The 26,577-nt window shown below is 41.6% G+C and overlaps 1 protein-coding gene across 1 annotated transcript in view; it reads left to right on the top strand.

The window, feature by feature from the left end:
- Positions 1-26,276, top strand: part of stab1 (stabilin 1) — a 175,513-nt gene extending 149,237 nt beyond the window's left edge. Inside the window, exons 68-70 of the mRNA XM_085274736.1 lie at positions 6,289-6,438; positions 6,838-6,942; positions 26,062-26,276. Of these exons, the coding sequence (XP_085130862.1) occupies positions 6,289-6,438; positions 6,838-6,942; positions 26,062-26,121 (315 nt within the window). The 3' untranslated portion in view covers positions 26,122-26,276. The remainder of the gene's footprint in view (positions 1-6,288; positions 6,439-6,837; positions 6,943-26,061) is intronic.
- The last annotated feature ends 301 nt before the right edge of the window (positions 26,277-26,577 follow it).

Below are 26,577 nucleotides of genomic sequence, written 5' to 3'. Positions count from 1 at the left end.
TTTCCAGAATATACAGAATGCTTTATAAAACAGATGAATCAATGTCACTTCCTATTGCAAAATGGGAAGCGGATTTATCAGTTAACTTAGACCAAAACTTCTGGTCTCAGATTTGCTTAAAAACCTTTCATCTAATTAGAAATCCCAGTCTTCAATTAATTCAATACATAATATTACATAGAGTGCACTATACAGGTCATCGGATCTTCAAGATGGACTTTACGTCTACCAACAACTGCTCACACTGTCAAACCAATACACCGGACAATTATATCCACGCTCTTTGGTTCTGTCCACCAGTTCAGAAGTTTTGGCGCGAGATATGTGAAGACTTATCAAAGTGTCTGAAATATAACATTCCAACTTCCCCTTTAGTGTGTTTGTTGGGCAGCTTAGATAATGTCACTACAGAAAAGAATATAGCCCATATGGTTTTCACTGCCCTATGCATAGCCAAGAAAACTGTCCTCATGAACGGGAAAAATAAAAATAATCTTGTCACGGTTCGGCATGGTGCTCTATGTACAAGCAGTGCGTTTATTTACAGTGATGGAACTGATACACAACAATAATACATCCCCGTGTGCTCCCGACTTCCACTCCGTGTCTTCTCCCCGTGTCTTTGTGCCCATGTGTCTGCTCCCTCGTGCCAGTGCACTCTGTCTGCTGCCCTCTCATCCAGCAATCCTTCCTGGGAAAATAGAGGCAGTAGTTAGTACCCTCAGTTCACTTGGTAAGCTCACACTCACAAACAGACCAGCTGGAGAACTGACGGGAAGTCTCACGAAATGATCCCGCGTTGGTGGGAGCTCCAAGACTCTCTTAAGTAGCTCCCCCGACGAGGCCTGATCAGCAGCAGGTGTGTGGCTTCGGGTGTGGCCAGTCCGCCAGCAGGGCCACACCCACCAGGCCTGAAGGCGCCCGCAGAAACACACACACACACACACACACACACATATACAAGCAGGGATAACGAGGGACAGCAATACAAAATATATATTATAATATTAGTCCATAACTGCTCAGGGATCCTGGGTCGCTCAGACCCAGGACCCTGACAAATCTTAATTCTAACCAATATAGAAATTATCTATTAGATTAAATTAGTCTTGATACAGCCTCTGCCACCACATCAGATCAATTACTCTGGGGGCTTGGGTCCTGGTTGGTGTGTTGCCGGGGTTGTGGGCGGGTGGGTGTATGGGGGCCCAGTCCTGGCGCAGGGTGCTGCCGGTGCATCGAGCCACCTAGGGGGCGGGGGAGCTCTCCACTCTTCAGGAACTCACTCTGCAGGAGGGGGAGATACAGGAGAGGTGGAGGAAGATCTCAGCCTGGGCGTCTATTGTAGTCGGGAAGATGAGTGGATGACTGGGTGGGTGCAGTTTTTCTCTGTGGTGGGGTCAGGTGGGCTGTCCCGGGCTCTGTGGGGCCGGGGCTTAGAGTACGCTTGGGGAGTGTGATTGTGTGTACAGTGTCTCTCTATGTCTGTCTCCACGTTGGTTGAGTGTTGAGTAATTGCATATGAGAGCATTAGGGTGGGAATGGATGTTTGTATATGTGTGTGCCTGTATTTCTGTGTCCATATGTCAGGTCGGGTATCACACGCCACCTCTCTGGGGACATCTCAGGTCCTCTAAGGTATGGAGGCCTATCTCCCCCCACCACTTCCCCTGCCAGTGGCGGACTCCCTCAGACATCGGTGCGTTGGTGGTTCTTTGTGTCCGGAGATGGGCGTCCAGGTACACACCGGCTCACTCCTTGGTGGCTGCTTATCGGGGCCTGGAGACTGGGGCTCGCTCGGGCCACTTCGGGGGTGGGGTGCCCTCGGCCTCTCGGCCTGGGGCTCGCTCACTCTGGCACAGCTGGCTGCCAGGGGAGCTCATGGGCACGTCACTGCAACCCCCCCGGCTTCTGCTCCGCGGCTGCTGAGTGACCCCTCATCTGGGACTCTCGTCAGCTCTTTCTGGGATAGTGGCACAGCTGCCCCTCTGTTAGTCTTCCTTGGTCTCTTGTGTTCTCCTCCATACCTGCTTCATGCCCTGGTGGACGGGGCTGTGGCTTCCCACACCCTCTAGAAGATCATTACATGAAGGAACCTTTTAAAAACAAGCGCATTCATGCTCACAGGTGTACACACGGGTGCTCACACACACAAACTACACCCTTTTTGGCTCCTACCTCAAAGCACACTGTGCGCTGTCGATATTACGTGCTGCACAATAATGTTTAATATTTAGTATTTACTGTTATTTTTCCATATATCATTGTGATTAGGGCTGCTCGATTATGGCAAAAATGATAATCACGATTATTTTCACTGAAATTGAGATCACGATTATTTGACGATATTTATTTAACCCTTTAAGACCTACCATAGAACCAAGTCCACCAGAGCTTATATTATTTTTTTTACATGCTGTAGTGCCATTTGTGGGAGCATTTCAAGTTGCTATACATCAATACAACTGTTATAGCCCATATTTTAATAATATGCATGCATTAAGTCCATAGTAATTACATAAATTGCAAAAAAGTGCAATAAACTACAAAAAAAATTGAAAATCGCTTTTGTTTTGTTTACATATATTTCTACTTGGAGAAATTTAAGAGGCTTATCCCTCAAAACTTTAAATACAATAAAGTTGCAAAAAATAGTTTCCCACCACAGGAAATTTATTTTGAGTGTCTTCATAGTTTTATTTTGGAGATACAGCAATTTTTATATACTGCAGGAAAAACAAAAAAACAATCCTATGATGCAAATTTGCAAAGAAAACAGCATGTGCATCATTTCACTGTGGGAAGTGTTACGAACAGCTGATAGGAACGGCAAAGCGTGTTTCTGGAATATTATGTTTTTGTTCCTGCAAGCGCTTTTTATGCAATTTTTGCAAAGCTATATGTGGAACGAAACCGTGACCGAGGACAAGCTGATGGCATCAGATGTAAGTACAACTCCTCCGGTTTCATATGCAAAACAAATTATTGCGCTAGCTTACGCGGTTCAGGTTCTACAGGGATTTAAAAATAGTTACGCAAAACGGAGCGTGCTGCTCTGACCGGCTTTAAAGGGTTAACAATGACTTTAAAAAATAATATAAAATAGTGTGCAACACCACTGAAGTTTTTTTTTTTTTTAAACTCTCTTTTCAACCAACAGCAGTCACTCTCCAAATAACTTCTGCTTAGCTTTCCGAGCTTCCCTCGGGTCCTCTTAATCAGCGGTCTCCAACCTTTTTTGCGCCACGGACCGGTTTATGCCCGACAATATTTTCACGGACCAGCCTTTAAGGTGTCGCGGATAAATGAGGGAGGGGCTAATAATCGGCTCAGTCATTTTTAATGATCGTTGAAAGCCCAGATCGTAATCGTGATTAAAATTCGATTAATTGAGCAGCCCTAATTGTGATGTTGTTTATTCTATTGCTCTCGTCTTCTTCTGCTTGTTTTCTTTTTTCTTTCTCAACAGGTGATCCAGAGGATTGATATATGTATTTTTTGTCTGCTTATTTTGTTGGTTTTTGTTTTTTGCCCTTTATCCCCGTCCCTCTTCTCCGCTGTTTTTCTTTCCCTCTTTATTTCTCCCCTTTCTTTTCCTCATTCAAGTCTGTCCCGTATCTAGCAAGTGAAAATAAAAAATAAAATAAACAATAAAATGTGAATCAAATAGACCATTACGGCAAGGCTGGGATGGTCCATTTGGTAAAGTAAATCCGTTGGGCATCTTTCTTCGCCTTTAGACAATAATTCTGATGGCAAAAGAGCCAAACGGGACAGGCAAAAAAAACCAAAAAAAAAAACCATGAGGCTTTCCCAGTAGCCTGTATCACCACTTTGTGGTGATGGAGGATGTACTCAGTTTACTTCCCACAATATGGTATCTGTTTTAGCTGTCACATCATGTTCTAGCTCAAGTTAGTAAGCCTTTAGTATAGAAGATGTGTTGAGGAAACTCAATGAGAAAAACCACTGCCTTGGAACATTTCTCAGAGATACTAGGTCTGCATTGGAGCGGAGGGTCGGGTCAACAAAGATAGAGGGGGTTTTGGATAAAGGTGCCTCTCTACCAACAGCTCCATTTGTGGCATTCAGAGGAAGCTAAGGGATATCCCCACTGTTTGACAGGAAGTTTCCCAAGATGGGATGCTTCTTGCTGTATGGTTTGACTTTTCTTATCACCATTATCTCTTCAAGTAGCTCAGAGAAAACAGGCAACAAATGCTTAGCCATCTTCTATTATTACTTCTGTGTTACTTAGATGTAACACATTATTATTTTCAGTGCTTCTGATATTTATTTAGACTCTCTTTTCAATTGATCTTTCTGAATTAAGTTCAAATAATTACTTCTTTCAAATCATCAATCTGTCTATTAGACCCCATTCCTAGAAGACTGCTCAAAGAAGTCCTACCATTAAGTAATGCTTCGATCTTAAATATGATCAATCTATCTCTATTAAAATGTTAGAAACCACAGGCCTTTAAGGTGGCAGTAATTAAATCATTACTTAAAGAGCCATTACTTGGCCCAACAGTCTTGTCTAGTTACAAGACAATCTGAAACTTTCCTATATCTCAAAAATTCTTTAAAAAGTAGTTGCAAAACAGCTAACAGATTATCTGCAGAGGAATTGCTTATTTGAAGAGTTTCAGTCAGGCTTCAGAGCTCATCACAGCACAGAAACAGCTTTACTGAAGGTTACAAATGATCTTCTTATGGCCTCTGATAGTGGACTCATGTCTGTTCTTGTTCTGCATTTTACTAAAAAGATTTGAACCTACCTCAGGTATTAAATGTACTTTGCAGCAGTGGTTACTTCTATTTAATAGACTCCAGTTTATTTAAGTAAATGGGGAGTCTTCTTCACATACTAAGGTTAATTATACAGTCCAACAGACTTCATTGGTATGCAGATGATACCTTCTTTTATCTGCCAGATGACACACAGGAATGTCTTCAAGACATAAAGTCCTCGATAGCCTCTAATTTCCTGCTTCTAAATTCAGATAAAACTGAGGTTAATTTAGTCAGCCCTAAAAATCTTAGAAATATAGTATCTAACCAGATACTGAGTAAATGAGGTGATTCTCCCGGGTTATGTTGCAATAGACCTAGATTGGCTTCCCAGTGTTTCTTCTTCACTATTTACTCTTTGTGTGTTTATACACCACTCTCCATTTGATTATTAGTTGTTATTAATGTCTGGCTCTCTTCTGCAGTATGCCTTTTATTGTGTCTTCCTCCTTCCTCTCGTCACCCCCTCCGTAAGCCTGGTTCTGCTGGAGGTTTCTTTGGTTAAAAAGGAAGTTTTTCCTTTTCATTATTGCCAAGTGCTTGTTCATCGGGGGTTCTCTGAATGTTGAGGTTTTCTCTGTATTATTGTGGGGTCTTTACCTTACAACATAATGCACATTGAGTTAACTGCTGTCGTGATTTGACACTACATAAATAAAACTGAATTTAATCAAAAAATTACAAGCAGGGATTCAAAGAAATCATTATTATATACTCGCAACAAACAAGGTTACAAAAACAAAGAGGTGCACAGCCGGCTGAAACAACACCAAAACGATGCTTGTGCCAGTGGATGTGACATTTTCTTTTGTTGTACATTGCCGTTTGCTAAGGTGAGAAAGCTAGCAAAATGGGCCACAAGAGTTTAGGCGGTTTGTTAACAAGTTACTGAAAATGTTGTTGCCAATTTTCAGATAATTAACTTCTCAGTGGGTTATGTTTTAGTGTTTGCTCATCTCTTATCTCCAGCATGAGTTGCTCAGGAGAAGAGGTTACCAATGTGGAATTGCCAATGAGAATAAGCGGAAGAGACAGATGGTTGGATGGATTGATGGATGGTCCTAAAAGCTTGGGTTTTAATATGATGTCACTTTGCTAACAGGTGTTGCTCTACTGGAGAACACCAGAAAGGACTACACAGATATTTCCAGATAACTAATTTAAGTTGAAACCAGCAATACACAGACACTGAAAAGCTCTAATGTATGGGGACCTATTCAACAACTTCAGTGTGAACCAACATAGTGTTTGTGTAATGAGTCAATGTGCGACCTTCACAATAACTGAAATCCTTGTGCTTTAATCCATCAATTAAATTTTTTATCATCCTCTGGGAAAATGAAGCTGGTCATGATGACCCAGCAGAATCACGTCACCATGGCAACAGTGGAGCAAAGTGTTGTCATAGTGATTAGAGCTAAACAGAAGTGTGTGTGGTGAGGATTAGATGGTTTTATTTTACTGATTCTTGTCTTTTCCTCACGTCCTCTGCAGAGCTACCATGACACTTCCCTAGGCCACGCCCACTCAAGCACAACAGTGACGGCCATCTTGGTGACGTTGATGTTGGTGTGTGCACTGGCTGCACTCGGCTGCTATGTCTTCAAACACAAGACTGATGCCTTCCGCTTCCACTACTTCAGAGTGAGACACACACACACACAATGCTCCTTGTTGTCCTGGTTACAGTATTTTTATTTTTTTACATTTTTGCCTCATTAGCTGCATGCGATTCATAGATTATTTCCCCACCAGAATTACTTATAACTAAGTCCCTCTAGAGCTATGTCTTCCCACTTGATTTGGTAACACCTCTGGGCAGTTATTTTGAAGCTCCAGTTTAAATGAATGGGGAGTCAAAATAAATTTAACTGGGTCATAAAAACAATGCATGAATGGAAACTTAAGTTAAATATGCTAAAAAAGCACTTACAAGGTTTTGATGAGCTAATAAAGTTTTTTTCCCTTCAAGACATACTTAAGCTGTGAATTGTTATTAGTTTTATCTTGGATTAATACTGAGTCATCTTTTCTCTGTCACAGAATGAGGATGAGGATGGTGCAACAGGAGGTAGGCCCAAACCCACACTGGTCTCCATCCCCAACCCTCTCTACGTCAGCTCTAGAGCCTTAGCTGAGCCATTTGAGGTAAGTCTTAGGTACTTTATCTTAAACAGAGATCCAACAAATTTCTGTGTTTCTGAGTGTTTCTCAGATAGCTGTGTGCACAGGTTTTGTTCTTAGAGCAGGCGACCCATATGCCAAGAGGCCCAAGTTCCAATCTGCATTCGGTCCATTTCCTGCAGGTCTTCCTCTTGGCCTTTTTTCCAGCTTTCTTGTCTGTTCTCTGCTGTCCTACGAAAATAAAGGCTACAAAAAAGCACCAAAAGAATCTAGAGTGACCCTGCATGACTTGGAGGTCAAAATAATTTATATCTGTCTTACACTGGTTCTTGGTGCAGCCCCTCAGGTCATCCTCGGTTTGACTGTTTTAGCTCTTTCCCCTTTTTTTCAATATGACATCAGAAACCACAGAGAGATACAGAGACAAGACTAAAATTAACAGGACATAAGAGGAGAGTAACTGAGACAAGAAAGTTACAACAGGAGTTCCGGAATAATACATGAAATGTGAACCTAACAACCTAAAGATATTTAACAGAACTTCAAAACTCGGACACAGCAGAACTCTAAGCCACAGACTCGGAACCATGACAGGACTAGCCCGCTGTATCATTTTTTCACACTGAATTTGGGGTGGCTGTGAATTTAGCCCTCTGTAGGTTGATCATTTTCATTTCCATCAAACAGTGTAGCATCTTTCTGTTCCTATCACATTACCCAGTCCATATATGTAGGTAACCATAGATAAAGATTAGAGATGGCACGATACCACTTTTTTATGTCCGATACCGATATCATAAATTTGGATATCTGCCGATACGATATGAATCCGATATAGTGTTTTTTAAATCAACAAAACTTTTTTTAAATATCTTGCTGCATTTTGTATAAGTTCATACTCAAGTTTAAAACAAGAACTACACTAAAGCTATTCTGTTATACCTGTATGCAAAAGAGAATATTTCATAGTTCAGCAATACTGATCAATCTAATAAACTTAAACCTACACCATCCTCCCTATTCTGGTATTTTAAAGAGTACTTAGCATAAATATTAAGCAACCTAACTAATAGGGTTCCAACTCCCAGCAACAACAAAAATAAATAAATAAAAAATAGGGAACCACCCCTCACGCGCCACCTCATGATGCTTAATCGACGTAATCAACCTTAATTTGATGCAGTGTGAAAAAAAATACACAGAAATCAATTATTTTTAAAGAAATATTAAATAGATTCAACATCTTTCTTCAACAAAATTGCAGACTGCACAGATGGTACCTTCCCAAAGGAAAAAGTACTATAGCTTACTAGGGTATATATATTAGACTTAATAGTCACTATATACAGTAATGGACTTCTATTCATTTTGCATCAAATTAAAACTTTGGGTGTAAGATTCGGATAATTATTTATTAAAAGCTAGACATTTTAAATGAGAATAAGAAAGAAAAGTATGTCTTTGTGCCCCCTTTTCCCTGTTAATGCCCTATCGGCCCCCCTGGCTAAACTTTGCTAGATCCGCCCCTGCACAGTTACCAGCGTCAGCTACGTAGAAAAAGATCCTCGAGTAGAAAGTAATATTAAATAAATTCTAACAACAGCTGATCAAGCTTAAACGTGCTGCTGTTGTTCAGCCGCTGGTTTCCTCTTTCTGGTGCAAAGTGGGCCAAAAGCAAACAAGAGACACGGACTCGCGACAGAAAAGCCGATCAGCTGATCATTTAAGCAGTTTCATGATCGAAGTAGCAGCAAGAAGAGGCAGTCGCTTGTTAAGCTTAACGCAGGAATGCTTTACAAACATTCAGAGATGGACTTACACACTTGCTTTACTTCTCTCGGGATAACTTTGTCGGAGATGAAATGCCGGGTTGCTAGCGAAGCTCCAAATGCTATCCAGACCATCAACAGGTCCCGCATGCCACAGCCGCTCTATCACGTGATGCATACTGCTCCGACGTGCTAACGTTCTGAGGTGAGTTAGGCAAGTTGCAAGTTTTGTGAGGTGCTTTCGTGATATTTAATGGATCGGATTACATTTTTTATTTTTCTCCGATATCCGATCCAGTAATTTAGGTCAGTATCGGACCGATTGGTCCATCTCTAATAAAGATACATGATTTTATTCTTTTCATTGCGATCTGATGTGTTTTCAAAGTGTTCCTTTAGTTTTTCTGAGCACTGTGTTGTGGTGGACTGCGGCTGCCATACTTTTGAAAATGGCTGGACGACATAGTTAAACAATGCTGCGCTCACTATTTGGCACCAAGATACAAATCTTTCATATTTTACAACACCAGTTAGCTGCTTGCAGCTCACTGATCTGGCGCTATTGTGCATTGCAGAAAATGAACGGTTGTCTCACTGAAATATAAAGCCTCATCCAGCAATAACCTGCAAAAAGGCTGCTAATGTTAGCCTCACACAGCAGACTAATCTGGGACTGTGTGCATATGTTTATAAATTTGACTAATGTTTAAAATAATGATTTTAACGGTTTTCATATTTAAGCTTTTTCATTAGTTTATCGTCTAGTTTGACTGTTTAGTTCCTTAAGATTAGTCGACTAGTCTGCATTTTAGAAAATATTGGGACCTTCAGTAGAATGAGGTTTATGAACACACACCGAATCTGAAAGCATGACCGTTTACTCCCCCCCCTCCCCCGGATGGGTTTTCCCCATGTTTACACCCTTTCAGTTCACACAGGGAGTTTTCCACCATCCATCATGCCACACATACAGGTACAGCTGACATCCTAAGCAGACTCACAAATCCTCATATTAGACAGCCTTCTTCAACATCTCCCCTGTTTCCTGGGATGTGCAGCCTCTTGCCTGCCTCTTCTCAGAGATAAGAGGCCTGACTCCATGTGTCTGTGTGCACTTGAGGGAAAGGTGGGAGGTTTTAACCAAAATAAGTTTTAGGCCCTACAGCTGCAGCTGGCAGAGGAAGAGGAGGGTGATGGGAGATTTAATGTTGCACTCTATTACTGTAGCCTGTAGTAACACATAAATATACAGTGCCAGCTGAACAAAAGAGGAGCATCATGGAATTATATTTGTGTCAAAAGTGGCGCACGAGAGAAAATGATTTCACAAGAAATTAAATAATTTCATAGGCGCAGGTATTCATGGCCACTCACTCAATTAAATTCCTCACACGTAAATTCAACAACCTGCTCACATACACCCCGGTAACCAAACGCTCAAAGAAGTCAGATTTTAATCCAACATGCAATACCATCTAGAAATAATCTGACTGGCAGCAACTTTATTTTTTAAGCACGACAATGATCCCAAACACACTTAAAATGCAGTAAAAGCATACCTGGATTGAAAAAACACACAATGGAGCACTATCAGTCATGGATTGGACTCTCCAGAGCTCAGAGCTTAACACTATTAAAGCATAATGGGATCATCTTGACACAACAAAAGAACAAAAGGCAGCCAGCATCCACAGACGAACATCGGTGCAGACACACTGCTGTACCTCAGCATTCTGCTGCAGGGCTACCGCACATCTCTCAACCTCACTGCTGCACAGCTTCTAATTTCTAGCACCGCTGAGTAAAATAAACATCAGCTGCTCATCCGCTGTTACTAATTAATGATTAGTCTGTGTGTTACTTCATAGCAATCCAAGACTGTACTGATCTCAATCTTCATGTCCTCTCTGAGTTATTAAAACTGACAGTAAGGGTGAAAAGAAAGATTTTAATATCTAGATTATGATGTGCACTCCTTAGGGAAGCACTGAAGGCACACCCTTCATTATGCCATTACGCCCAAAGAAAAAAGAAGCACTGCTACCTGTTCACGGTAGAAACTCTCCATGGTGTCATGGGAAGGGATAGTGTTTATTGACAGTCCGAATGGCCCAGGGGATGGAGCTGTTTGTGAGTCTGGAGGTGTGGGATTGACTAGGGATGGGTATCGTTTAGGTTTTATCCGATACCAGTACCAAACCGGTACTTTTGAAATGGTGCCGGTGCTTAAAGAATGGAGAACACAAAATTGGTCCAAAAACCTCTCATGTTCAGCTGTTTTTTTGTAAAAAGATAACAATATTGGCCTTTTCTGCAGCTATAGGGGATTTATGGTATCACTCTTGGCTGGAAGCAGTGCTTAAACAATGGACAAAAAACACAAACTTTGTCCAAAAACCTCTCATGTTTAGCTGTTTTTCACTTTTTCTTTGGTCATTTTAGCCTTTTTGGCCAGGGTGAAGGGAGTATCTGCCATCAAACAAGAAGACAGCCGCATGTAACTACGACGGTGTTTGCTAGTTCACCTTACGTGCATTAATTTAATAACGTGGTTAGCCTACTCAACGTACATTACACACGAACAACATTAAGCTACTGACACAGAGAAGAACGGCTGCTACTGCCATCATCATCCATCATCGTTTCTGCTACACTGGCAGGGCTAGGGGCCAGGACTCTACTCTTCGGGTTTTTGGGGGATGTTGCTAACTCAGGGTCATATAACAGGCAACCCACGCGCAGTAGATGTGCACGATGTGAGGTCTCGCAGCAAGCTATCAAATACGGCGCATTTCTCGGCTTTTAACAAAATGCTATACGTCGCCAGGTGTTTCATCAGATTCGAGGAGTTACCTCCTGTGAAGTACAGCCAGACTTTTGACCGCTTCACTTTGGGCATTTTTAATCTGTAGCTCTGCTCTAAAAGAACGTACGTACCTGGGCCCGCCTACTACGCTCGCAAAGGTAAAATGATTGGCTGGAATCCAAAGTGCATGACATCTCAGGAAAAAAAAAAGCACCGAAATGTACGCTGCTTTTTGGTCTGGTTACTACCGTTTATGTCAGAGCCGGTACCCATCCCTAGGACTGACCAGAGGTGCCAACCAGAGGGCAGCAGATCAAACAGGTGGTGAGCGGGGTGCAAGGGGTCACCTATGATGGCTCTGGTTTTCCTGAGACAGGAGGATCTGGCGATGGCAGAGGGCAGCCAATGATTTTTTTGGGTGGTGTTAGTTACACACTGCACAGCTGTCCTCTTCTCAGTAGTGGCTCCAGCATACTCAACACCAAGGCAGTAGGAGAGTATGCTCTCCACTGAGGAGCTGTAGAAGGCCACCAGCAGCTTCTGGTCAAGGTTATTCTTTAGGAAAAGGAGGAAGTGCAGCTGCCATTGATCCTTTTTTACCAGGACATTGGTGTTGTGGGTCCAGGTGAAATTGGAAGAGGTGTGGGTGCCCAGAAACCTGAAGTTGGAGACAGATTCCACCCATTGTCCATTTTTAATGAGAGGGGAGTGGACCTGTCTGTGCCTCCTGAAGTCTATTATGAGTTCTTCTGTTTTAAGGACATTCAGCTTCAGGTTGTTTTCTGAGCAACAGTGGGACAAGTTCTCTACTTCCGCCCTGTATGCTGTCTCATCTCCATCAGAGATGAGTCTAACCACGGTGGTGCTGAGAACAAAGCCCTGTGGGGATCCGGTGCTGAGTGACAGTCAGGGGGGAGGTAGGTAGTCTTTGATCCAGGAGCAAGTGACGGGGGGTTCTGAAGGTGGTCCAGTTTGGTGGTGAGGATGTCTGAGATTATGGTGTTGATTGCTGAGCTGTAGTCCACAAAGAGCATCCTCATGTAGTTCTTCCTGTTCTCCAGATGGCTCAGCGCTCTGTGAAGGGTGATGGCATCCTCTGTGGACTGTGTGTGGGGGAGGGGTGGTCTGAAACCGAACAAAGAAGGCTTTGAGGTTAGCCCCTGACAGCAAGTTTGAACCTGCTGTCGGGGGTTGGAGGGTTCTGGCCTTTGTAGTTGGTGAGAGTTCTCCACATCTGGCGGGGGTTGTTATCAGTGAGGAAGCCTCCCCATCCTGTATGCCTCATTTGCCTGTTTGATGCCCCTCCTCAGGTTGGCTCTGGCAGTGTTGTACAGAGAACAGTCCCTCAGCCTGAAGGCAGAGTTATGAGTTCTGATCAGAGCCTGTACTTCACTTATCATCCAAAGTTTTCGGTTAGGAAAACCACGGATGGTTTTGGTTACTGTTACATTCTCTACACAGCACTTAATGTAGAAAAGGACTGACTGAGTGAAGGTCTCCAGATCCTGGTGTTTGATGTTTTACAACTCTGTCAGATCAAAACAGCCCTGTATTCAGAGAAGCTCATCATCTGGCCAGTTTTTAATGACCCGGGTGTTTGGAGTGAGCTGTTTCCTGAGGGGGGTGTGGGCAGGAATGAGGAGCAGAGAAGAGATGGTCAGATTGTCCTAGGTGGGGGAGGGGTGTTACCCTGTAGGCCTGTTTGATGTTGCTGTACACATGGTCCAGTGTCCTGATCCCCCTGGTACAGTTACAGTTAACATGTTGGAAGAATTTAGGGAATACAGACTTCAGAGATACCTTGTTAAAGTCCCAGCAACAATATCGACGCCCTCCGAGGCTCTGTCTGCTGTTTACTGATGATAAGTTGAAGGTGGTTGGGTGCTGAGCTAACATTAGCATTGGGGGACATGTAAATGTACTATGGCTACCGTTAGCTTGCGAGGTAGATCAAAGTGCCTGCCCTGAATAGACATGGCCTCTAAGCAGTGACCATCTGTAATTCTACTGTTACGGCACCAATCCTGAAGCAGATAAGCACAGAGCCTGCTGGCCCTTCCCTAACCAGATCTTTGTTGCGGTCCTGGCGGTGTAATGTCTGGCCCAGTAACTCTACCAAGACATCGGGGAAATCTGGATGGAGCCAGGATTCAATTACAATCAGTAGACAACACTCCCGGACAAAGCGGTTAAATAAATCTCTAATTATAGCCCCTCCATTTTATTTGTGAGGGATCTGGCATTGGTGAGGAAGACGATTGGAAGCAAGGATTTGTGTTGTTCTTCTCGCAGCTGGATAGAGCAGCAGCACAAAAACCTCTAATGATCCCTGTTGTTCCCTAACAGAAAGAAAACAAATGGCAAATATCTAAACCGTGTTCTTAAATAATAAACAAGAGAAAAGATTATTACCAAAAAGAGTCTTCTCACTCCTATTTAACTACTGTCAGGTGCTCAATTCGTATGGATAAATATTTACAATTTCCTCTAAGCTAACAACCAAAATGTTGATGTGAAAAATAAAAATCAGCTCTCCAGATTCAGTTACTGGCTTGTATTCAGGCTTTGAACACACTCGATGCTACTGGCGGCCGGCTGGCTCTTAGTTGGGTGCAGAGACGAGGAGAGGGACGAGGTGGCTGTCAGCTGGAGGTTAGGAGGCTGCTGTCCATCCAGTAATTTAATCTGCATCCAGTCTTTGTGATGAGCTAGCTTAAGGGGTTGAGGCCTAAGAAGAGCAGTGTGGACTTGCTTGTCTCAGTGATAATAATAGTGTTGATGGAGAGTAATTTTATCTTTATATCTTGCAACATCGAGTCTAGGCACAATTTTCATCCTCGGCTCAGTGGCTGCAGTGATTGCAGGTGGTTGGGCATCATATAATTCAGTTACACTGACATCTTGTAACAGGGTCACCTCATTATATCCGTACTCATTGTGTCTATACTGATCTTCAGCTTCAGTAGTAGCTTTCCTTTATTGATATCGTAGCACAGAGCTACCAAGTGCTTGTTGATCATTGTTGATGTTGGTCTGCTGCTCATTAATATAACCTCTCTTAGTGGGTTGGCTGGCATAATAGAATTCAATTAATTCCATGTTCTGAGTCCTTGCTTTGTTCCTGTAGGCTGCTTGTCAGTATGTCAGTATTTGCAAACTGCTGATGATCTCTCTCTGAGGGTGTTTGCAGTCTGTCCAAGTCAGACTGCAATTGTTTCAGAAAGGTTGCCTCCTATCAGGCGACCTGTGCAATCGTGGGCGTGACTGTGCAACACCCTCAAGCTCTGGGCAACCATGTAGTCATCGCAAGTTGTAGTCAGTCACAGAATGGGAAAGAAAATTCAATACAATCATCAGGCACTACCAATATATTTATTCATTGTTTATTTGTGGATGCAAGGAGGTTGAGGTCCTATTTTTACTCATGACTGAGGCATTAGCTTGCTCTGAATTAGAAGGAAGCTTTGTCAAGCTGAGTGTGTCCAACACTTGAAGTTTTTAGTCGGTTCAGCTGATTTAATGTATATTATTTTAGGATGGTGTTGCGTGAGATGAGCCCTCTTGTTTATTCCCACAGTATATTTATAATCAGTATGTCCTCTCTTCTCCACAGTAGACATGGACCACTGGGATGTTTACAAGACTGATTCAATTGCGTTTTGTTATGTTTGTACAGTGCTAAGATTTTTTTGAGTCTCATATTATCCATAAAACTCTGTAACAGATGCCATGGCGTCTCCAGGCTATTTCACACCTGTCACACGTGCTCAGTGTGAAGCTGCTCTCATCTGTGAAGAGAACAGGGTGCCAGTGGCGGCCCTGCCAGTTCTGGTGTACTCAGGTGAATGCAAATGGTGCAGCAGGATGCTAGTCTGTGAGCATAGATCTCACTAAGGGAGTCAGGCCCTAATGCCATGCTCATGGAGCCTGTTTCGGAGGTGTTGGTCAAAAACATGCACACGAGTAGGGCTGTAGGGCACAAAGGAGCAGATACTGGTCATATTGCAGGTTTGAGGCCCTTCTATGGCCCTTTCGAGCTATCATCATGTAACAGTCTCTCTCCTGGTATCTTCACACTTTTGAGGCTTTACTGGAAAACACAGCAAATGGCACAGCAACCGTTTTGCAATAGCGCATATGGATGTTTTATCCTACAGGAGCTGGAATAGCTGTGAAACCCGAATGGGATGCAGGTATCATCTCATGTTACACGCAGTGCTAAGGACACTAGAAGGCAAAATGAGAGGAAAATCAGTCAGCAGAGATAAGGAGAGAACAATGGTCTGTGACCACCACCTGCTAAACCGTTCCTTTTGTGGGATTTGGCTTGTTGTTGCCTCTCCGGTGCACCTGCTGTCACTTTCATTTGCACCAAAGCACCTAAAATAGATTCGTAATGGTTTGTGTTTCTAACTGGCCTGATCAATATCCCTCAGGTTTAACTGAGTTTGTGTTATGCTGTGATAAAGGATTGTTCCCTTAATATTTTTGAGTGTGTATTTCTATAGAATATTTATCATTATGTAAATATACATAAGATAAAAATATAGAGAGAGTATATATTTATTGATACTTTAATATTTTTATTCATAATATCAGAACTTTCAGGAGAAAAGGAGAAAGGTCAGACCACCGTTTGCCACTTCTCTGTATTTGGAAGGCATGTCGATTTTAAATAAAAGGGGGGAAAAAAGCTTGTGTTTAAATGGCAGCTCACAAATTAAATTAAATGCCACACAGAACATGTGGACAATATCCCTGGACAATATCAGTATAGTTACTGATACTTGTTTAATTGTTCAGGATAAAAGCAAGCGTGTGTTCATCCTAATAAAAATCCTGATAAAGAACTGAGAAACACAGTATTTGTCAGCACACAATTTGGCTCCTTCTTTAAAATGTAAGAACTAAACGATGTAATTGGAGCCTGATGATGTGTAGCTTTCTCCTTTTTCTCCAGATTCTGCCATCTTCCTGCATGATTTCATAAAACACTGAAACACTGCATAACAATCCAACAGCACACATTATTTCTTGCTGCTTGAGAAATAACTCAGAGAATGGGCGATCATGGCTCAAGAGTTGGCCGTTCGTCTTGTAATCAGAAGGTTGCCGTTTCGAGCCCCAGCTTGGACAGTCTTGGTTGTTGTGTGCTTGGGCAAGACACTTCACCTACCGCCTGCTGGTGATGGCCAGAGGGGGCCGATGCTCATGTTACCTGCATCGGGGCCGATGGCGCGATATGGCAGCCTTGCTTCTGTCAGTCTGCCCCAGGGCAGCTGTGGCTACAACTGTAGCTTGCCTCCACCAGTGTGTGAGTGTGAGAGTGAATGAATAGTGGAATTGTAAAGCGCTTTGAGGTCTCAAAAAGCGCTATATAAATTCAATCCGTCATTATTAGAATGTCCATGTGTTCACTAAAAAGTAGATTATCTAAACGTGTTTATGCTGTCGGAGTTCTTGTGAAGGACACTTAGTTCTCTTCACTTTGCAGCTTACACATTCCTTCTCTATCAGAGGAGCTTCAGCTTGTTTTCAGCTGTGTGACCTCCAGAATCACATTAATGCCTGAGACCACAATCAGCCTTCAAGGTCACACTGACATTTAAAAAAAAAGTTTGCTGAGGGTTAGATCAGAAGATTAGAAACAGTGTCATGTCTCAGTTAAATGTTATGGTGTAAGACTATACAGACAGCAACAGAGTAGCTTAGCATTGGTTATAGCCACAGATAATCTCCAACTAAAGAAAAAAATCTCATGTCAGTTAATTAACAGGATCACATTTGGTGTCATCATCATTTGGGCATCCAGTTAGAATATATAACATTTTCTTTTCTTTTAAATAATCGTTTAAAATAAACAGGGGTACGAGGAGAAGTTTAAAAAAGCTCACTGACCAGCCGCTGGCTCTGGATAGTTTCATTGTGAAAGAAAGCACCTGCTACCATCCACCACTGGCTTGTTTTACACAGCAGGTGTAAATATATTAAATTATTCTGCAAATTTCAATTATTAAGTTAAAATATGAAACTACCGAATTATTATGCGTGAAGCAAGGAGCATATGAAATATCTAAATTCAAATTAATAGAAATAAATTTGCTGTTTTAGTTGCCCAGTGAGTCTGATCTGCAATCCCAGGGACCCAATGTGGAAGAAATGTTATGTTAGACTCCACTTTGTTTTTTAGGCACCTCTCATTTCTTTATATTTTGATTTAAATGAGCCAGACCTTTATTAATATGAGCTGAGCAATAGTTCTCCAGGTTTTCTGGAGGCCTTTCAGAGTTCTTCTTTGGACATTGGCTGCTTTTTTACTCATTTTCAGTCCAGTCCTTGTACTTGACCACTTGTTTTTTTGTGTGTTGAACCAATTTACACTGACCTATAAATCATTCAAGCAGTGCAAAAGCGCCTAACTGAAGGGATGAATCGGTATTGTCTATACGTCTATACGTAACAGACAACTTAGCAAAGAACCAATTTTAAATTTTAAATTAGCACTTAATTGGTTGGCCTCCCCAGAGCCCAGACCTCAATGTTATTGAAGCAGTGTGGGATCATCTTGACAGAGAAAGAAACAAAAGGCAGCCAAGAACATCCTTCAAGAAGCCTGGAGAACTAGTCCTGAAGACTAACTAAACAAATTACAAGAAAGCTTGCATAAGATGTTAAATAATAAAGGTGGTCATAGCAAATATTGACTTCAAACTCATTATAGTTGTACAAAATCTGTTTGTGCCTTGTGTACCGTATTTACATTCATGTTTGTACATGTTTGAAGCGTTTCACTCATTTCCTATTTTACCAGCAAAGTTTTAAAACATGGGGGTCGGTCCACACTCTTGCACAGTGCTGTAATTAAAAATACTTGTTAATTAAATGTTTTTACACAATTCCTGTCTGTGCTCTACACCCTCTCCATACACACTTTCACTCCATTTGTGCATTCATGTGGAAGTTCTGCCACATTGAGTGCATAGCAACTGCCATTATATTATGAAGCCCTCCAACAGACTTAACTAAGCACACTCAATCAAGGTGTGGCACCCATTTGTGTCATTACACTTCCAGACTTTGTGTGATTATTTCAGGAGTTTGGGTTTAATGAAATTAAGCATGTTTGAGATTTCTTTCACATTTTTGTTGTAAAGGTTAATTTAAAAAAGGAAAAGAGTGTCCCAAGTGACTCCATATAGATTCATAATTTCCTGAGTGGCAGGGTGAAATTGGGCAGAGTCTTCTGGGCAGCATTTTCTCGTTCTCTCACACATTACACACAGCAGGAGATAATTCACATCAGCCTCACTCTCATTGCTGTAAATAGTGTGTGGGGCTTAAGGGGTGTGGGGCACACAGTCCCACTGTTCTGGGCATTAGCTTTCTCGTATCCACCAAAATCAGGCAAGTTCTAGAAAAGGTAAAGGAGTGGAAGGGGTGGGGTGTTCAGGTGAGGGAGACTATCCTTTGCGGTGGATGTAGACCTTGGTTGCCATGGTGCTCTGGGGTGCTGTGCTTACGGTCCCAGATCTGCCTCCCCCGCCCTGCGATGGGGTGTGGGTTTACCAAGCCAGATGCTTAACTGGCTTTCTCATTCCGGTCTTAAGTATCATGACAGCGCACACACACACACACACACCCCTCAAACAACATATCACTCACACATATAGAGTCTGACACACCCAGCATATCACTCCCAACGTGGGCAAGTCGGGGCAGGTCTTCCTACACCCATTTCCTGCACCCTACCCAGGGTGGGTCTCGACTGTTGGTTCATGGTGGCGGTGGTGGTTCTGGTGGTTGTTGGGCAGTTTCTTGCATCTGGAGCCCTGTTCTCAGTTCATGGCAGCATTGTCGGTGTCTGGTACTATGGGGCTGTTGCCCTTTGGCCTTGAGGGCTCCATCTCTGGCCTCCCTCCTCCTTCTGCTGGGAGGGGCACACAGTTGTCATCGAGACATGTGACCTGGGGTCTTCAGTACTTTAGGGGTCTCCGGGGTGTTTCTCTGTCTGCTTCTGGCTCCTGGGGGCATTATTGTAATTTCTCACTGTCATTGTCAATACACACACATGTAGATTGCTGGTTTGTGTATCCATGTTTTTGTTTTTTCAGGTGTGATTTGGGGGTTTTTTTTGTATGTGTTGTGTGTTTTCCACGTGTGCTCTGTCCTCTTATTCTTATGTTTTCCCCTGTGTTCTCCCTCCTTCTTTACTCCTTTTCTTTCGCCTTGTCACCTTTGGCATTCCCATATTACACATGCACTCATGAATAATAATAGAAATAAGTAAAGAAGTAAAAAGTAGAAAAAGAAAGCCACAAACAAGAGGATCCTATAGAGAGTCTATAGAGCTCATCTTGGAAAAGCAAATGTTTTTGGCACAACAGTCACATTCTGATTATAACTGTAAAAGCTGCCATACAAGACAGGCTTAAAAAAACATAAATGAACAAAGATAATTTTAGAATATTACTTTTAATGTAAATATGTGGTTTGCTGCAGTCAGCTGTCAGATTTATTGCTGTAGGTGAAATGTGTTAATTATTAAAAAGCTTCAAAGCTCAGAAGGGGCAATGATTTATTAAGTTTAATAGTAAAAGGCAGAGGTGGGACCAAGTCATTGTTTTGCAAGTCTCAAGTAAGTCTCAAGTCTTTATCCTCAAGTCTCAAGTAATGTCAGGCAAGTCAGAGTCGAGTCTCAAGTCACTGGTGTAAAAGTCCGAGTCAAGTCACAAGTCTGAAACTTTGAATTTCAAGTCCTTTCGAGTCTTTAAAAAAAAACAACGAAAAAATAATGTTGCAGTTATATGCTAAATGTAAATATTAGACCATGTAATTTTAAATCTGTGTTTTTCTCAACACATGACAAAATAGTGAACTTAGAAAATATACACAAATTGTGAAATTGCACCTCTTTAAAATGCAGCTCAATTAAACCTAGCTCCAAGAATAATTTTCACCGACAGTTCTGAGATAAGCTGCATGTTATTCTTGGATGCGGTTGTAGGACCAGCTTTAAAATCGCATGACAAAAATATCATACACATTAAAAAAAACTGTATCTCCAACGTAGCCTGGACAACATTTGCTAGTTAGATGAAGTCAGCTATCTCATTGTAGCATATTTATATGCATATTTATAATCATACGGTTCTTGGAGTGAGTGCATACACTCATGAAGTTTAGTAACTTCAGCTCACTGCAACAAGCCCAGGTACAGTTTACCGACGGATGGGTACAGGACCTTGAAATGCACCGTGTAGAACGAAAGACCATCGTACGTATCATAAGTTTACCAGTCTCACAAATTGTCGTCATAAATACACATTCATTAACCGTTTATTAATAGGACCTTTGAGCTCAACGGTAATTAATTAGCAGTGGAAATAATTTCTGGTACCCATCACAGAAATGTAGCAGTGACAATAATATTGTATGCTGTAATCGTACTGGGCAATTAGTGATACAAAAAACCTGTTTTATCCTGTGAATAAAAGTATATGTTTTTGTCAATGTACCATAATAACAGAAGCGAAACGCAATATTGTGTCAGGACAATTCACTATTTATGCACAATAAACAAAGGAGCATAGCGCGACAATTTCTGTTCAGCGCCAGACTTGCTTGTAACCTATATCACTAATTATGTTATGAAAATGACGTATTAACTACTAAAAAACACTGACCTTCGTGTAAATGCTTGGAGCAGACTAACCTGTGAGCTGGAGGGTTCTGGGACGTTATATTTGATCTTTGAATGGCTGCAATCCAGGCCATCCGTCGCGTCTTTGTTACTTCGGAAACATGGCTTGAACAATTTCTCTTCAACGACGTAATCCGATAACAACCGATCTCTTTACCCGTCGGCTTCCCGTGGCTGTCATGCGACCGGCTATTGCAGTTAATGATACAACAGCTTCTTGCCATTTTTGTGTTTCTTTTTATTAGAGATGGCACGATACCACTTTTTTATGTCCGATACCGATACCGATATCATGAATTTGGATATCTGCCGATACCGATATGAATCCGATATAGTGTGTTTTTTAATCAATAAAACTGTTTTTTAATATCTTGCTGCATTTTGTATAAGTTCATAGTCAAGTTTAAATAAACAACAGCACTAAAGCTATTCTGTTATACCTGTGTGTAAAAAGTACACTGCGCCCAAAATATTTCATAGTTCAGCAACACTGATCAATCTAATAAACTTAAACCTGCTCCATCCTTCCTATTCTGGTATTTTAAAGAGTACTTAGCAGAAATATTAAGCAACCTAACTAATAGGGTTGCAAACTACCAGCAAAAAAAAATAAAAAAATAGGGAACCACCCTCCACCCTCCACTTTGTGATGCTTAATCGATGTAATCAACTTTAATTTGATGCAGTGTGAAAAAAAAAATGCACAGAAATAAATTATTTTTTCAAGAATAATTAAATAGATTCAACATCTTTCTTCAACAGAATTGCAGACTGCACAGATGGTACTTTCCCAAAGGAAAAAGTACTATAGCTTACTAGGGTATATTAGACTTAACAGTTACTATATACAGTAATGGACTTCTATACATTTTACATCAGATTAAAACTTTGGGTGTAAGATTCAGATAATTATTTATTAAAAGCTAGACATTTTAAATGAGAATAAGAAAGAAAAGTATGTCTTTGTGCCCCCTTTTCCCTGTTAATGCCCTATCGGCCCCCTTGGCTAAACTTTGCTAGATCCGCCCCTGCACAGTTACCAGCCGTCAGCTGCGTAGAAAAAGATCCTGGTGTAGAAAGTAATATTAAATGAATTCTAACAACAGCTTATCAAGCTTAAACGTGCTGCTGTTGTTCAGCCGCTGGTTTCCTCTTTCTGGTGCAAAGTGGGCCAAAAACAAACAAGAGAGACGGAGTCGCGACAGAAAAGCCGATCAGCTGATCATTAAGCAGTTTCATGAAGTAGCAGCAGGAGAGAGAGAGAGAGAGAGAGAGAGGCACTTGCTCCATATATCAGTTGTTAAGCTTAACGCAGGAATGCTTTACAAACATTCAGAGAGGAACTTACACACTTGCTTTACTTCTCTCTGGGATAACTTCCTCGGAGATGAAATGCTGGTTTGGTAGCGAGACTACAAATACACACAGCCGCTGTATCACGTGACCACACTGCTCCGACGTGCTACGGTTATGAGACGAGTTACGCCATGTCGCAAGTTTTGTGAGGTGCTTTTTTGATATTTAATGGATCGGATTACATTTTTTATTTCTCGCCGATATCCGATCCAGTAATTTAGGTCAGTATCGGACCGATACCGATACGTAATATCGGATCGGTCCATCTCTACTTTTTATCGCTGTGTAACTGATTTTAATTGAAAGCCTGCGTGCACTAGTACCGCTTGCCACGAGTTCCCAGAATCCTTTGCGGTTCTACCCGTGAATGACGTCACATTTTCAATCTCTACATAATATGCATGTTAAATTTTATATTTGGGGTAAAATATCAAGTCTTTTCAAGTAAACCGGTTCAAGTCCAATTCAAGTCCCAAGTCATTGGTGTAAAAGTCCAAGTCAAGTCACAAGTCTTAGAACATTTTTTTCAAGTCAAGTCTAAAGTCATAAAATTAATGACTCGAGTCTGACTCGAGTCCAAGTCATGTGACTCGAGTCCACACCTCTGGTAAAAGGATCTTTTATGGGAAATGACGAAACACCTCAGTGTAAATATGCAACCATGTGAAGTTATTGATTGTTCTGAGTTTTCAGTCCTGACTTGAAACAAAAACATTTCTTCTCAAACTTCATCTGAAACCATACACGGTATTATTTTATCAAATTCAAATTCACAAGTTGGCAAATTAAACTACCCCCCCTCTCCAAAATAAATAAATATAATTTGCCCAGTATCCCCTTTGACATCATCTTCCACAGCATGTCCCGACAGCTTCCAGCATGGTGGTTATATGTAGCAGTCTTGTTCTGACAATTTTCACTGTGCACTCAACGATTTCACCATAAACCTGGTGTGGCGCCTAAATCCAACCAAGCTGTAGTTGGTGCTTTATGTGCGACTAGAGGGGTTTGGTATGATAAAGGTTCCACACAGCCAGACTTTTCTCTCTACTAGCTGGTTCATCAAAACCTAACATTCCAGTTATCATCAATCAATCTTTATTTATAAAGCACTTTTCATACAGAAAAAATGTAGCACAAAGTGCTTTACATAGTTAAAAGCAGCCCACCCCACCCTCCAACTCACTCCCCCACACTCTCAATACACATATATCCCCCCACCCCCACCCACACACACATACACACACGCGCACACTTAAAGAGTAAAAATTGGGCTGGGCTCGCATGAGCCAAGTGAGGAAACATTATAACAGAGAGCCGTCTGCACCGGGAGCCGGTCACAGACCGCAGCCTCCGGGCTGGGCACACAGCCGAAGGGAGGCAAAGAAGCCCCCCAACCAGGCTGAGAGGACCCCAGAGACCCAGCAGCCACGGTCAATAACAGCCCCGGTGCAGAGAGCGCCCTCCGAGGAAACACTGGAGATATGACGCAATACGATGTATACAGGGTAAAATGATAAAATAAATAAGAACAGGATACAATATAAATATAAATATAAATAGAGTAAGAAGATTAAAAAATGAATAAGAATAAAATCAAGAAATATTAGGTAAATCCTAAATTAATAATAGAATAACAGGATAGAATAAATAAGCATAAAAAATAAATAAACGCTAAGTAAAAGCTAAATTAAAAAGGTGGGTCTTGAGCCTGTTCTTAAAAACATGTACGTTCTCTGCGGCCCTGAGCTCCTCCGGCAGGCTGTTCCACAGACGAGGACCATACCACTGAAAAGCTGCCTCTCCGTGAGTATGTGTCCTGACTTTAGGGACAATCAAAAGGCCAGTACCAGAGGACCTCAGGGTCCGCGAGGGTTCGTATGGTAAAAGCAGATCTGAGAGATAAGAAGGCCCAAGACCATTAAGACATTTAAAAACCAATAAAAGAACTTTAAAATCGATCCTGAAACACACGGGGAGCCAGTGCAGCGATTCTAAAACCGGTGTAATGTGGGCCCGCCCTCTGGTCTTCGTCAGCACACGAGCTGCCGAGTTTTGCAAGAGTTGTAAAGTTGAAATATTCTTCTTAGGAAGACCAGAGAGCAGGGCATTACAGTAATCAATGCGACTGGTAATAAAAGCATGCATCAGCATCTCCGTGTTGGCCCGAGAGAGAATTGGGCGGACTCTGGCTATATTTTTTAGATGATAAAATCCAATTTTGGTTACATGTTTAACATGTGGGATAAAACCAAGCTCAGAGTCAAAAATAACACCCAGGTTTTTCACTTGTAGCGAAGGACATAGTGAAAATGCCTCTAATTTAGACAAGAGTTTCTCTCTCTGAGCCTCAGGACCGACAATTAAAACTTCAGTTTTGTCCTGGTTAAGCTGTAAAAAGTTTTCTGCCATCCAAGATCTTATATCCAAGATACAGTTAAAAAGGGCATCCATTGGTCTGGTGTCATCAGGAGACACGGAGATGTACAGCTGCGTGTCATCAGCGTAACTGTGGAAGTTCACTCCATGCCTCCTGATGACACTGCCGAGAGGCAACATATACAAATTAAAAAGTACAGGGCCTAGAACCGACCCTTGAGGCACACCACATGTCATTTTATGGATCTTAGAGGAGCATGTATCCATACTCACCATAAAAGATCTGTCAGAGAGATAGGAAGTGAACCAGTTGTGTTGATGATGACAGTGGTTATCATCTTTCACTGTTAAGCTTCTGTGCCAGGCTCCATGTGTGCGCATATAAAAATGGGTATTTTGTGGATCATGTGACTCATGAATTGATCCTGAGTCAATGTTGACGATATAATGCCAATGAAAAATCTGGAAAGAATAGTAAAATATAACAGTAAAGTACAACACTCTTGCAAATAAGACAAGAGATTAATGCTGCAGAAAAATGTTAATCTTTGAATTTAGCACATATAACAAACATTTCAATTTAAGTTAATTATTTTATTTTGTTCATTGTAAAGCTGTTGTTTGTTTATAAGGTGACAGCTGCACATTAGAGTTCTATAAGTTTAAACTGGACACATTTAAACATTAAAGTTAATAAAGGAGACATGGAAACTGCTTCAATTTCACCGCATCACCATATTAATACATGAAATTACAGATCCATGATAATGGATAATGATAATGCTTCATTTAGTGGTTTTAGTAAAGTGCGACTTAATAAGAGGCACATCTTTGGTGGAGCCAGAATTTATAATATAGTCTTAAAACATTCAGAAAAAAATTAAATCGAAAGGAATCAGCAGGATTTGAACCAGGGTCTCCTTACTGCTAATCTTGCAATGTGTGCAACCACCAGCCATACAACCTTCTAGCAGATATCTTTGCACATCTGTGCAGCTGCAGTAACCACAGCCAGAGCATCTGCTCTTCCATGACCCTCCAGCAGATTACAATAAAAAAAATCTGTCCTGTTCACCACAACTTTCTACACTTTGTGGTTTACCTGTTCTAAACATCTTCTCTCTTTCCTGCAGGACACCAATCAGGAGGTGGAGCCAGAAGAACCGCCAAATATTCTCGACCTGGGCCATTAAAACCAGCTGACCCAGTATAACTGGAGCTGGCTGTTAACAAACCACAATAACTCAGTGACTTCATCTTGCTTTAGAAATTTCCACACAGTTTAACTGTAATCAATTATGGAATAAAAGTTTACTAAACCCAAATCCTCTCTGGGTAAAAAACCTCAGTCCGTGTTTTTATTGTGTTAAATAATTGTTCAAAAAAGTGTCGTTCCTCTAACAGCCACTAAAGGCTGGCTCCAAAGGTGAGTCAGTCCCTACAGAGTCCCATGTTCAACACAGTTACACCTGGTTTTGGATAGTTTCTCCCTTAGTAAAAAAATCTCAGGTGAATCTTATCCATTTTCATTTGGTAAGGCTTAATGTAAGGGGCATGACTGTTCTGGCTAATAGGTGGTGAAACTATGGAGAACAGTTAATATTTTTGTAGGATAGCCATTAATTCAGGATACTGCGTTTGGCTGCGTT

The sequence above is a fragment of the Mchenga conophoros genome, linkage group LG5 (genome assembly GCF_057382185.1).
Source record: "Mchenga conophoros isolate Kocher_MC1m ecotype Shallow Benthic linkage group LG5, M_conophoros_male_GT1.1, whole genome shotgun sequence".
Taxonomy (NCBI): Eukaryota; Metazoa; Chordata; class Actinopteri; order Cichliformes; family Cichlidae; genus Mchenga; species Mchenga conophoros.
This window is presented reverse-complemented; position numbering and strand designations above follow the sequence as displayed.